Source organism: Ruditapes philippinarum, unplaced genomic scaffold, assembly GCF_026571515.1.
Source record: "Ruditapes philippinarum isolate M1 unplaced genomic scaffold, ASM2657151v2 ctg2779_1_1_1_1, whole genome shotgun sequence".
Taxonomy (NCBI): domain Eukaryota; kingdom Metazoa; phylum Mollusca; class Bivalvia; order Venerida; family Veneridae; genus Ruditapes; species Ruditapes philippinarum.
This window is the reverse complement of record NW_026865296.1, coordinates 182,803-197,007: the sequence shown is the minus strand read 5'-3', so window position 1 is coordinate 197,007 and position 14,205 is coordinate 182,803. Positions and strand designations below refer to the sequence as shown.

Here is a 14,205-nt window from a genome sequence, read left to right as displayed (position 1 = left end):
CATCCCGTATTTTCGTACAAATACAGTATTTTGGAGCCTACCGATCAGCTCGCTTTTGGTACTATTTCAAAGTCAATTGACTCATGCAATAGCTTTGCGTTTCTCCTCCACGGCAATATAAGACACACTATGATGGTTGCAAACTTTTCTAACTTAACATACTCTAGATCAAGTGGCATTCTTTGCTAGTAAAGAAACTGTGTAATTTCATAAAAATACATCATCTTCTCGTTTTGTTTAGATTTCAACTTTGTCCTGACAACTCTCTCAGCCCGACACCTTCTTGTCTTGCTTAAGACATCTCTTAACAGTGATTTATTTTTGTTGTTTTCATTTAAGGCGTTGACTGGTATTGAATCAAAATGCTTAATGTAGAGCAATTTTGTCATTTATAGCTAAACGAGACACAAATCTTCAAACAAATTGTCCTGTTAATGTAATACGTTTTGTATATCACTAAGTTACATGGTTAAACTATATCTTAACCGTTACTGCAATCTGGATTACCTGCACATAATTGTTAACAGGTAGGTACACACCGGGAACTTGACTTCCTTTATTGATCTGAATTCTATAAATTATCGATAACAACCTGACGTCAAATAGAAAATATTAACCCTGTTACAAGCTATTACATTGGAGATCGATATACCAAGATGGCCGAAGTAAGCCCAGGGTGACATTTATGATAAAATCACGGTATGTTTGAGAGCATTCATATATTATAAATGTAATTTATATTGTAAACATATAAAAATGATTGTGAAAAACAAAATAACATGTTTAAAGGCATATTATATTTAATGTTTGTTTGTTTAACACAAGAGAAAGAAAATCAATAGAAATATATTTTGTTAAAGATAGAGACAGCAACCGACAAACGCCCTATGAAATAAAATTATAAACCTTGTGCAGTTCATCTAATATATGAATTAAACTACATGTACTTAACGTTTTGATATATTTGTTAAATTTTTTCTGCTTTGTCATCAAATGTTTAAAGGCCTACACAACCTTATTCTTGTCTTCTGTCATGTAGAACGTGATCGTTTATGGCTCTATACTTGATAGTTGTATCGTAGTCTGCACAAAAGAAAATTTGTCTGCTTGAATTATAAAGTCGCCCTAGCTTTTTTTATAATGTTTCACCCTATTTCAGTGGGGAAGTTAACAGTTGATTTGTGCCTAGACCTGTATGGTTTTATTAATTTTTTAGTTATGTTATCGATTGCGGATGAATTATTATAATTATTTGTATAATCATATAGATAGATTACAGCTTTATCCTTTTTACCGAGATGATTTTTTTACTTATTGTTTCCTAACAAAAAACAGTTTGTTTATGAAAACACATTTTCATTTTAAGTACTTCATCTTTTTTTCTCAAATAAAAATGTTTCTGCTCCTTATTTATTTTAGCAGTGGAAGGTTTATCCGTTATTTGGAAGATTTACAATAGTTGATTATAGAGGACTTCTTGGATTATCTTTGATGCTTAAAAAGGCTGACAGTTTTATCATGTAACTTAAGGAGTTTTAAGTTAGTTTGCCATGGCTGATTTAACTGTTTTTGTTGTTGTTGTTTTTTCCCATATATGGCATAGAAGGTTTTACTGCTTAAATATATATTCTATGAAATTAACTGCATTATCATATTTGTCATAGACAATTTGATTGCATAATTTTATTTTAAGATCATTTACAGTCAGAATTAAAGTTACATGGAAATCGACCCGAAACTGTGCACGTTCTTTTGATAAAAGACGCTTGAGACTTCTTGTATATTGATTAGTTTAAAGATCAATCTTAATTGAATGGCAACCTTATTATCTTTAAATGCAATTTTTGCTTGCGAATGGGCTACCTGCGTTTAATTGATTTCATCAGCAGTGGTGAATAAAACCTAACGTCCCCCACACCCGCTAGCACCGACTTAAACAGAACTCAAGCTTTATATAAGAACAATTTGATGATTATAAAGAAAAGATATATTTTAAAAACGTACCTGTCAAAAATTATTCACAAAAAGAAATTCAGAGATATTTGAAGAAAAAAATCAGTAAAATAGTTTTAGAAAAGAAAATCCATGTCCAATCTTGTCCGAGTATAATAGCATTAGGATTTGGCTTCCTTGTAACAAAATGCTAATAACGTATTTAGTTTCAAGAGTGTCATTCATTTTTGTTATGAAAAAGAAAAATTTTAAATAAAAAGCCCTGTCCTAACACTCAACAAATCATATATTTGTTATACTTAGAGACATACGTGGCTAAAAAGTTTTTAAATGATGTATACCGTAATTACGCACTGTGTTAATACTGCAAACTTACATGATACATAAATTGCGTTAAAATTGCGTATACTAAGGTATTTTTACTATTGTATATAGTTTTGTTAAAGATCTCTTGTTCTCATATTTTACATACAAAAACACCGAATTTTACAAATCATTTTAATATTGGTCATTTTGCATACCGATTATTCTATAGAATAGATCATAGTAACACCTAGATTGCATGCGATTTGCTTGTCTCAAAGGCATTGTTAGAATCACCATTTGATTTGTATTCTCAACTTGAAAAATGTTATTTAAATCAATCAGTGATAACATAAAAGAAATTTATTAGTAAAGAGACACTAAGTCCTACAAGTATTTATTGCTTAGGAGTAAATTTATAAGTTTCGTACAGATCTTATGACACCGAGCGAGACAAGTTTATCGTATCATTAGCAAGTCCCAGGCACTTTACATACGTGTACAATGTCTTAATCATATCGGATGTAAATAAATTTCAAGCACCTCGTTTTAACTCAATTTTCAAGTTAGCTATTTTGCAAGTCCACTGGTTTTATGTATTAGATATAATAACTACCAAGTTCTCCTGACAAATATATTCACACAACGCAGTTCCATTCCAAGAAAAGTGAAATTGTAAAGACTGTCTGATTTTTTAGAACAATGCATTTTACTTTCATTAAAGTGTAGAAACCAATGGTTGGCAAATAATTCAAGTGTGTTTAGATCAAATTGAAAATCGTCGCAGTCTTTTGCGGAATATACTTTTTATGGACTTTAGTATCGACTGCAAACATTTTTACAGAATAACTTATCGATGACATACATTAGAATAAAGTTAGCCCCAATATAGAACCTTTAGGAACTCCCCTGATAAATGGTTTCCAACTGTCTTTCACAGAAAAACTGCTACACTCACTATCAAATCTCACTCACACCTTGAAATGGAAACCACTTTTGTTTGATAACAAATGCATGTGCTACCAATTTGAACAAAATATATGCTCATTAAAAACTAGTGGAAATTTAATATAATATATGAAAATGTTTTTTTCGATGTCCATATATTTCACCGCAGAATATCAACTGCATGTGCATTTCTTGTTATTTGTTAAATTTAGGTATTAAATATTGTAGAATTATGTAGCGTTTGAGTATAATCAAGAAAGTTGGTAGGCATTAGCGACATATCACAAAGAATAATATTGCGTCAAGATCTAATAAAAAAGCAAGTACATGTACATGAAAAATATATACACTTATGAGTAATATAGACAAATACAATATTAATTATTTAACACATAGATCTAGATTTAAAAATAAAATTCTACTGGCCTAAAATAGTGGATCAAAAATGATTTTTTTTTATTTTAAAAGTTCATTTTGTTATTTAAAAACATGTACAGACGTATTGTGTAAAAAAGGTAAGTTTGAACAATTATCATCAGGTGATCCAAAATGGATCACAACATGTTAAACAGGTTTAAAGATCAAACTATTTTCAGTAGTATTTTTACAGTTCGCGATGAAATAAAAGAGGGTGATATCGTTGTACCAAATCCTTTTCCTCCAACCTTAGAATATTTCCCCTCATATTCAGTCTTTTACATCATGTATCATAAATAAGACTTCGCATTGTAATCCAAAATGTCCAAAATGTACTTATTTGTATAAAATGTCAATTAAATGTTCTTTCATTTTGTTTAGATTTTGACAGAGTATCAAGATGGCACATCAACTTCAATTAGAAAACAAAAAGTATAGACAGTGGGTCAAGGCAGTTTTGGGATTTAGATATTTAGCCGACGGGCTTGCGCCATTCTGTAATGACTTAGCTATCAAACAGCATCAGCATATCCGAGATAGTATTCAACAATCAAAATCTATACCACCGACTGTAACATGTGGAACCTGTCAAGTTGAAACTCTGAAGCCAGACCACAAAAAAGTAATGAATGCTGGAAAAAGAGAGTGTCCTCTTGGACAAGTCAAATGTAGCTGTTTCTTTCCTAAGGACAAAAATGCTGCTTGTCCAGAGAACATATGTGGCGCCATATATGACTATATCATAAAGAACTGTGCATCCACACCACCTGCACCGAATTGGAAAAACACCAATGCCCAGCAGTGGTCAGTACATCCATGGAGCATTTGTAAATGTTTTATAGATGCTCCTGGGTACAAGGAAAAACCATCTGCGTATGACACTGATTGTGCAGGGTTAATACATGTTATTTTAAACAACATTTATTTTCATAGTCACTTTGGATGCAATTTTACAGGATCAAACATCTTTACAAAGGTAAATCCATATAATTCCAATGTTTCTTTGTTGTTGTTTAGTTTTTGCATATGTAGAATTTTAGGCCTATTGCATTTTAAGCGTCAAAGTTCATTTATTTGTGAGAGTAATTTAGAAATTAGATTGGAATAGTTCTTACCAGTTTTTTTCATGATTGAAAGATATGTACCTCCTTTAACAGTTGAAATCCCCAAACAAAATGTCTTTTTCTGAACACTTTGCAGACACTGAGGTTGGACTTAAGCTTTGTTTTCAATTTAATAGGTACGAAAGTGTAGAAATGAGATTTTTCATTCAAGCTGTACGGAATTAGAGGAAAATGATGCTAATTCTTACATAGATGATATGATTGCAATTCTAAAAGATAGTAAGGAACTCGAAAACCGCCCGGAGTCTCAACAAGCAATAACAATGCTCGAAAATGTAAGTGTAAAATCTCTATAAAGTATAGTTACAATGATTGGTAATACAACATTCCGATTTAAAACACATTTTTATGGAAATTGAATGTGTTCAATACGATTAAATCATAATCAAGTGCAAAATTGTCTAAAGTTGATTTAGCTAAATAAAATCATATAGAAATCCATGTAAAATGTCACAATGTACAAATACGACATTGAGTTTGTTGGTACAAAAAGATTATTTGATTTTACCAATGAAATATGGTGCTATATCAGCCAAATACATATCATATTTGTGAAAAACAAAGATGAAAAATAAATAAGAAAGTGGGCGGAGCTAAAACTCACATTTACTTTTGGGACTACCTTCTGAGATGTTTCTCTTTTGCAATGAGTAGCTTCAGCTATTCATCATCTGAAATTATTTGTTGCGGTTCATAAAAAGATTTAGATTTTGAAAGTCCGCAGGGAAAGTTATGGCAAATATTTGTGAGGTAAAATTTAAAATTAAGAACCAAACTTACATACAATATGCCATTTGGAAGAGTAAGTATTGTAAATCAAATAACAACAAGTTCTCAAAATGAAAATGTAACAAAACTTGTATCTTATATTAGCTGAAGCAGAAAGACTTCATAATTACTACTGATTGCCTTGAGAAAATTCTGCAACAAATTAAAGAAGAAATGGCAAAAGATCGGAAATCAACAAATGAAGAATATGAGGAGCTGAAAAAGAAGTTAACTGACATTGAAAGACTACTATGTAAAGAAAGGGAGGGAAAACTAGAAGTTGAAAAAGAACTTGGGGATTTGAAAAAGAAAGTTTCTGATCTTGAGACAGTGGTTTCCGAGCAGAAAGAGGTATACCGATTTGTTCTTTGTATCTCATTTGAGCTCATAGTGATAAAGAGGGAGCTGTTAGGACCAGTTAATTTTCCGTCGAACGGGGTCTTGCGTCCTCAAACTTGGGCTTTAAAAACTTTACAGGTCATCATAATTATGATCTTCCAGAATGATTGTCTTAATAATATCTTTGATAATTGCGTACATGGGTTATCTGTGGAAAAAAAATATATCAGGAGATAAAAATCGAAGTGAAACCTTACAAATATTTGAGACTACATTACTAGTTGGATATTCGACAACTTTGTAAAATATTCAGATGATATAAGCCAGACTTGAAATATTTGTTCATGACAAATGAGGTGGTTAATATATGTATCATTTTAAATTATATATTCTCTTATGTATTAGTGTACACATTTATCATTCTAAATTCTACATAAGCGAAAAGTTCTTCTCCATTATCAAAAGACTCAAAGCCAAGATATTAATTCCCATGATTTATTTACTAACAATGTTGAAATTTGAGTGTAGGTTATTTATATTTTAGGTCAAACTGCTTATTATTTATTCCATAGACAAACAATATAAGAAATGGCCACTTTACCAACCTCCAATCTTAAAATTGAGTATTCATGCTAAACATGTGATTTTTCTACAAGAATGACATGCCCGACACATTAAAATGATGTAGTTATATAGGATTGACCAACCAAATATTTCGCAAAATGTCCCAAAACATGATTACCCCCCTTTTCACTGAAATTTTTTGCTGATCACAAGACAAACTTTTTTAAAATGCAAATATCCAAATTAGAAATTATCCTAGATACTTATGAAATAGTTCATTTTCATAAGAAAACAATGCAATGTAAGTTTCTTAAATAATTTTTATACTTGTAAACATTACATTTTCATCCAGTCAACTGATTTCCCATTGAATCTTACGGTTTTCCCTGCACTTTTTTGCAGCCAATCGCTGACTGTGTTACAATACAGTAATCTGACCTAAAGGGAATGTTGAATGTTTTATATCCTTGTATCTAATCATTTATGAAGTTTCTTATATAATTACCAATAATATGGATGTAACTGCACTGCTCTACAGCCGATTTTAAATTCCTTTTCTTCCAACGTGCGCCATAATGCCATATTCCGAATACTACTATTCTGAAAATGAATGTTAACATGTGATTTTCATCCATAATTTACTATTGTACAGCCAGTTTTTGTAAGAACGTCCATAAAATCATCCAGGTAACCAAACAAATTATTTTCATTATAAAACTGCTGCAAAAAATTAGAATTGTATGTGACAGGGAGGGTTTTATCCATCACAAAATAAGTGAGTTTAACCAAAACTGAAATAATTCATTACCAACAGACTTTCTGGAAGAAGATTAAAGTGATATTATGCTAATCTTTTCATTGTCAAGTTGAGCTAAATTGACTATATATTTCAAAGGACTAGCTTTAATAATGGTAATTGACCAACAGTTTATAATGGAACATGTTTAGGATAATAAATAAATCCGACTAAAATATAAAAAGGTCTGTCCCACTCTTTTTATAGGTTGAACGTTGCAGGTATATTCTTAATTGATATTTACAGAAATTTCTTATCGTCACGTGAGTTATGTATCGTTCATGCGAATTAATGAATTGAAAGGAATTATGGCAAAATGAAACTTATTTTGACATCCAACAATCACACCCACTATATACCGATAGATGGCCAAAATGTCACTTAAAGACATGTAAACATATTAAAAAAAATACTGCATATTGACCTGATTATGTATAACACACCATTTGTGCATACAGAGTAGCATTTTGGGTGTAACTAAGTATTTTTATATTACCTCTGCTCTATTTTTCTACTTTAAGAATTTGCTTTTATGGCGTAAATGTCCATTAAACACTAAAACTAATTGATAAATATTGCTTTAACATATCAAGGATGGATGTGTAAATATAAGTATTTTGTGTAGTACTATAGTTCCTCTGGGCTTAACAGCACTTTAAAACCCAATTTTTGGCTATATTGCATCCATTTGGAGCTAAAAATGCCAACTGAACCCTACTTACAGGTGCTTTTAGATTGTCCATCATCTCCTAAGCCAAAGTTCACATTGATTGGAAGGTGTCTATGTATTTTATCCACATTTAGGTTGTCAGAAACTAACATTAAAGTACTTATGACAGTTTCTAAATCAACCAAGGAGGGTAATTCACTGAACTGCATAATAATTCCATGTATATACCTTAATTTGTTGATTTGATTTTAATTGGCCGAGGCGTCTTAATTGACGGCAAGACACATTAAGCAATGTCTGTAAACATCTTATTATCTTTAATAATTGAATACATATTTTAACTATACTTTCCATACTGATTTAATAATGTTGTTTTGCAGAAAATAAAAAAGATTACGAAAGAAAATTCCACGAATCAAAGTCAGTCAGACTTGGAGAAGGCCAAATTAGGTGAGCTTATGTTTTTGTTAAGTTTGTTTACACGAGGGTATGTAGAAAGTTAAGTGATAAAATTCTCAAAAATACATTCTGATTTTTCTTTGAATTGCATATAACTAAAAAGAATTATTTTTTTCTGAAGAGGTGTACAGAATTTCTTACAGATTGTCTTTACAAAGATACTCTATTTCACAAAGGCAATTTTAAAATTATTAAATACGACCACACATTTAACCAGACATAATTCTTTTACAAGTACAAAATGTATATAAGTGTTCTACGTCTTCGTTTTATTTATTTTTTAGAATTTAAAAAGCAGCTGATAGAAAAATATCGCAAAACTCTATTGCAAGTTTCAACAACACCTTTACTACCAAGAGGTCAGAAATGTAGCTTTAGAGAAATTTATGTTAGGCCAACTATAACAAGTGAAATAAAAGGAGATCAAGGAGTGATTAAAGAAATAGAAATATCGTCAATGTCAGAGATCTTCATAAAGAATGGAGTCCCTCTGAAATCTATATATGTTGTTGGAGATGCTGGGTCTGGGAAGAGTAGCTTTTGTAAGTATTTGATCAACTGTTGGTGTATGGCACACAGTGACGAACAACATGTAGACGACAGATTTAATGATATTGAACCAATGAAGAAATTTGATTTCATGTTTTTCATTTCTCTCAGACACAATCAAGACATAGATATTGTCCGTGATATGCTTAAAAGTCAGTATGATAATGAACTTTTAAGCAAAGTCCTTGAAAAGGACTCTGCAAAGATTATGATTTTGCTTGATGGCTTAGACGAATGGTCTACTGAAAGGAAGACATGTGATCAATTCCAGACCATTGGTCTGCCACAGCAGGATCTTTCCAAGGATTACACAATCGTAACAACGTCTCGGCGTTGGAAGATTCACAACTTAGGAATAGGTTACTCAGAGATTGAGCAGTTACTGAATCTAAAAGGATTTGACGTAGATAGTGAGAAATTTATGGTAAAAAACACAGTCTTACAATTGAATGCAAGAAGACGTGATTGTAAAGAGGCTAGTGCTTGTGAGAAAAGGCTAAGAGAAAAGTCTTTGGTCACTTTGAAACAAATTCCAATTATGCTTCAACAATTAATATGTTTATGGTTTGATGGAAAGCTGGACAAAACATCAAGGTGTGCAATCTACGCCAGTATGTTGGAACTTTTCTTTACCTGGAATGAATTGAAAACTACAGGAACTTGTACAGAAAGTAAGAAGGATTCTCAGGAGGTCAAACTTCCTCAGTATTTAACAGCTAAGAACAAATGTAAAATAAACAGCCATCTCATATATGATGTGTCACAGTTGGCTTACGAGACATTGTTTAATTGTCCTAAGGTAAAGTCTTTGACATATGACATTTCTGTGTTTAACGAATTAAACATATCTGATGAAGTTCGAGAAAGGTGTATGAAACTTGGAATTCTGACAGAAGATGAATGTCCAAGTTTATCTGTATCTGAACCACCGGGGTTGTTGTTCTCTTTTATTCACAAATCGATGCAAGAATTTCTGGCTGCGGTGAACATTGCTATCAAATTCATAACTGAAGAAGGTTCACCCGAGAGTAGAGAAAATGTTAAATTAGACAGGTGTTCTCAGTTTGTTAAAGATGTTTTCCAGAAATGTTCAACAGTAAATAACATATTAGAGCAGTCAAATGTTATCATAATGCTATGTGGTCTAGAGCCTAGATTAGCAACAGATGTTTCAAAATACATATATGATATTGTGTCAAATGACCAAAAGGAATACAGAACAATAAATAGTGATCTTAGTTGCATAAGTAATATTCAAAAACTTATTGTTGAGTCAATAGAAGAATGCAATGCATCTGTTACAGAGAATCGTCCTGTATTTTATATAGGAAATTTGGTTATAACTAGTAACAATGAAATTGTTTGTTCAAGTATTGATCAAAAGCAAATAGCTCCTGACTATGTTCGTTCTATTTCTGTATATGACATTAACACCAGAATTTTTTTATTTTCTGAGCGTTTATCAAAGTTTCAGCGTCTACATAGAATTGACATAAAATATGACCAAGGATTGTCGAGTACACAGAGTAATAAACAGGTGAATGATAAGGTTAACGACTCTGTTGCTGGCACAATTAAAGTGAATGCCTCAACATTAAAATCTCTGTCTCTTGATGGGAATTTTCTTAGTGAAAGAATGAAACCAGTGTGTAAAACAACTATAAGTTGTCTACCCAGTGTGACCAATCTTGTAGCATTAAGAATGAGATATATAACAATGAGTCATATTGATACTATTGCATTTTGTAATTTTCTTGCGGGAAACAGTCATCTTGAAGAAATACATCTTGAAAAAATTAAATGTGAGTGTAGTGAGCACCATGATGTAGATCTATCAAAACATAAACAGCTTCGCTATCTTCATGTGGCTGCTGGCATTGATGTGACATATGCTAATACTACAAGCCTTGAAGTATTCAGATTTGAGACATTGGATAATGGTAATCATGAGAAAGTATTTGATATTATTAGAAAATCTAACAAATTGAAAGAACTTATGTTGTCTGTAGGTGTGTCTAATAATTCTCAATTATATTCTCCAAATGTAACAGGGAGACTTGCCTCAGTACTTTCATTATTACACAATCTCAGTAAGCTTGAGTTAAGTAGATTTAATTTGACTGACAATTTAATAAAGTTCCCTTTTGAAATGAAAAGTTTGAAGCACATTGAGCTGTTTATGGTGAAAATGAGCTTGACAACATGGCGGAAGTTTGTTGATAGACTTCCTGACATTCCTCATACTGTGAATGTGATTGTATCATATTGTTGTATAACAAGTGAAGGTGAGGAGTGTAATATTGATATGTCAACACTGGAACCGAAAGAATTTAGAGGCGGAAGGGAAAGTGATGCAATGCAGCATGTAAAAGATAAGGGGCAATCTTTCGTTGTTAAAAATGATGATTTAAATCTCTTCTTATTTTCAACAAACAATTGACGTGTTTCTATGGTGGATTGTTAAACATTTCAATAAAAAGGCTGCGTTTGGAAAAAAATAAAAGTTGTGTATATATTTAAAAGAAGAAAATGTATTGAATCTTGATAAGAAGGGGATAAATCAGATAGTCATTTAATGTTTATAGAGATGGTGATTTAGAAACTTACGAATCACATTGAAGATTCCATAATAACCGCCTTATGAACACATCTGCGATTGTTTCAAAATTTTACCTGTTCGTATTAAATGTTGAATTTTGCTTATAAGTTGCTGGTTGCTTGCAGTTACCACTACCTTCAATGAACAGGCTCAATCAAACCGAGCCTGCAACATTTTCAATGTTGTCGTGTTGGGCATTCTTTAGGGATTCTGTTTTTTTTCTATCTAATTTAAATCAAGTATAAGATAAGTATTATGCGTACTGTTTTAATAAACAAAATCAGAGAAGGAATGCAATTCATTGTCATATAATATATTGAGTAGGGGACAGTTATGAAATGTTGACAGAAATAGTAAATGCCTTTTTTATATATTTTCAACAAAAAATGAGAAACTGGGAATATGTTATACATGTATAAACACGTGTTAGATAAAACATAAGATGTTAAATATTATGTATTTTTGATAAATATGAATAATCGGAATGGTTACTGTTGAGCAATTTATTCAAAATGAATTTTTCTATAAAAAACAAAAAATACTCAGAAATATTTGAATTATGTTTAAAAACATTATATGTTCTTGTTTTCACAAAAAAATAATATATATGAATAGATAATATAAAATTTAAAATAATGTGCAAAGCAATGTTAAACGGAAAATTTAGAAACACAATTTAAGGAGTAATAGACGGATATATAACGTCGCTTGAAAAAGCTCACATCTACAGAACTTTCATGTTAAATATTTGAGGTAATAGAGTTACGTAATTTACTTTTTATGTAAGTTGGCAAATGAGAGAAGATGTATTAAAAATTATTTATTTATTGTTTAGATGATATAGATCCCTGTGAAATGAAATATAGAATACATGATTTATTTTTGTTTTGATGATACAGATCCCTGTGTTGTCATATATAGGACACACGATTTATATATTGTTTAGATGATATAGATGCCTGTGAAATGAAATATTGAACACTATTTATTCAGTGTTTAGATGATACAGACCCCTGTGATGTGATAAACTAAACACATGATTTATATATGTTTTACTTGTGATATGATATACAGGACATATGATTTAAATATTGTTTAGATGATACAGATCCCTGTGGTGTCATATATAGGACACACGATTTATATATTGTTTAGATGATATAGATTCCTGTGAAATGAAATATTGAACACTATTTATTCAGTGTTTAGATGATACAGATCCCTGTGATGTGATAAACAGCACACATGATTTATATATTGTTTATATGATACAGGTCCCTGTGATGCCAAATACAAGATTTATGATTTATTATTGCTAAGATTATATAGAGGATATTTGTTTAGTTCAGTGTAAGATCGGAATATATTTCACCGAGTGAACACCAAAAGGTATATTTCACGAGTGGCGCAGCCACGAGTGAAATATGATCTTTTGGTGTTCACAAGGTGAAATATATTTCCCAATCTTACTCTGAACTAAACAAAATTTCTTTTTATTATATGCAAAGAAGCTTCCAAAAAGACATTTTTACCTAATATTTAATGAAAACGCGCCAATGATAATACAACTTGAAAGTCAATTTATGACGTCCTATATTAATTGGTTTCCATACTGTGACGCTGGTGTTTCATGAACCCCAACATAAGGGCTTAAATTCAAAACAGTGAAATTATCAAATTGATAATTTCACTGTTTAAAACTGTGAAATTACCAGTTTTTAACTCACTGATATATTTCTATAAACCACCGAAAAGCATGTAATAAAAAGATCTCTGTAATGTGATATACACATGATATAGGACACATGATTTATATATTGTTTAGACGATACAGGTCCCTGTGATGTCATATACAAGACATATGATTTATATAATTTTTTAAACAGATCCCTGTGAAATGAAATAAAGAACACATGATTTATATATTGTTTTGATAATACAGATCCCTGTGATGTCATATACAGGACTCTATATGTATGCAATGTTTACATGTTTGTCAGAAAGAAGGTCGCAAAATGTCCGCATAGCATAACGTTCGGCGTTTCATTGTGTAAGCATGTATAGTTTACATATTTGGTTAAAAACAAGTACACCATTTCCGGAGCCCACTGTCAGTATTCCCTTTATACGGTTACATAGCTCAAGTCTCATGTAACGACAATATAAGGCACATTGTGCTTGTCGCGAAATGCCCGTGTGGCATATGCTTCACTCAGTGCGGCAATTGCTTCTGGAGATATATAACGTGTAGGTATTTTCTTTAAAAAAAAAAGACATCATTTTCCGTAGCACCATCGTCGATTTGTATGCAGATTTGCTAGAGCATTAACTTTGAGGCTCGTTTTAAACGGGAATGCAAGACAAAATGTGTTAGCCCACAAACAGGATCGAAAAATGTCCATGTGGAATAGGCTCAAGTCCGCGCGGCAATTCCTTCTGTAATGAATGTAAGTCTATATCTTCCGGAGACCACTGTCACCTATGTATTTGTCCCGACCAAATGCTATTGTGCAAATGCAACGCCTTGAGACTCCCTATTAAAAAATTTAGTAGCCGGAAACACTTTTTTCGCAAACGCTAAATTGCATTGGCTTTTATTTGCTTTACTCTTTAAAGTATTTAAAACCGGCTTATTTTCGTAAAAATACACAATTTCTGTAATATTTATTGCAGTAGGTTGCATAGGCTTCAAGTCCGCGAGGCGTTTTCTTTTGTC

At 31.5% G+C, this 14,205-nt stretch overlaps 1 protein-coding gene across 1 annotated transcript; it reads left to right on the top strand.

The window, feature by feature from the left end:
- Positions 1-502: 502 nt before the first annotated feature.
- LOC132728569 (uncharacterized) lies at positions 503-12,742 on the top strand. Its single transcript, XM_060714228.1, has 6 exons — positions 503-699; positions 4,003-4,597; positions 4,862-5,020; positions 5,619-5,864; positions 8,263-8,332; positions 8,626-12,742. The coding sequence occupies exons 2-6, from the start codon at positions 4,022-4,024 to the stop codon at positions 11,328-11,330; spliced, it is 3,756 nt and encodes a 1,251-aa protein (XP_060570211.1). The 5' UTR covers positions 503-699; positions 4,003-4,021; the 3' UTR covers positions 11,331-12,742.
- The last annotated feature ends 1,463 nt before the right edge of the window (positions 12,743-14,205 follow it).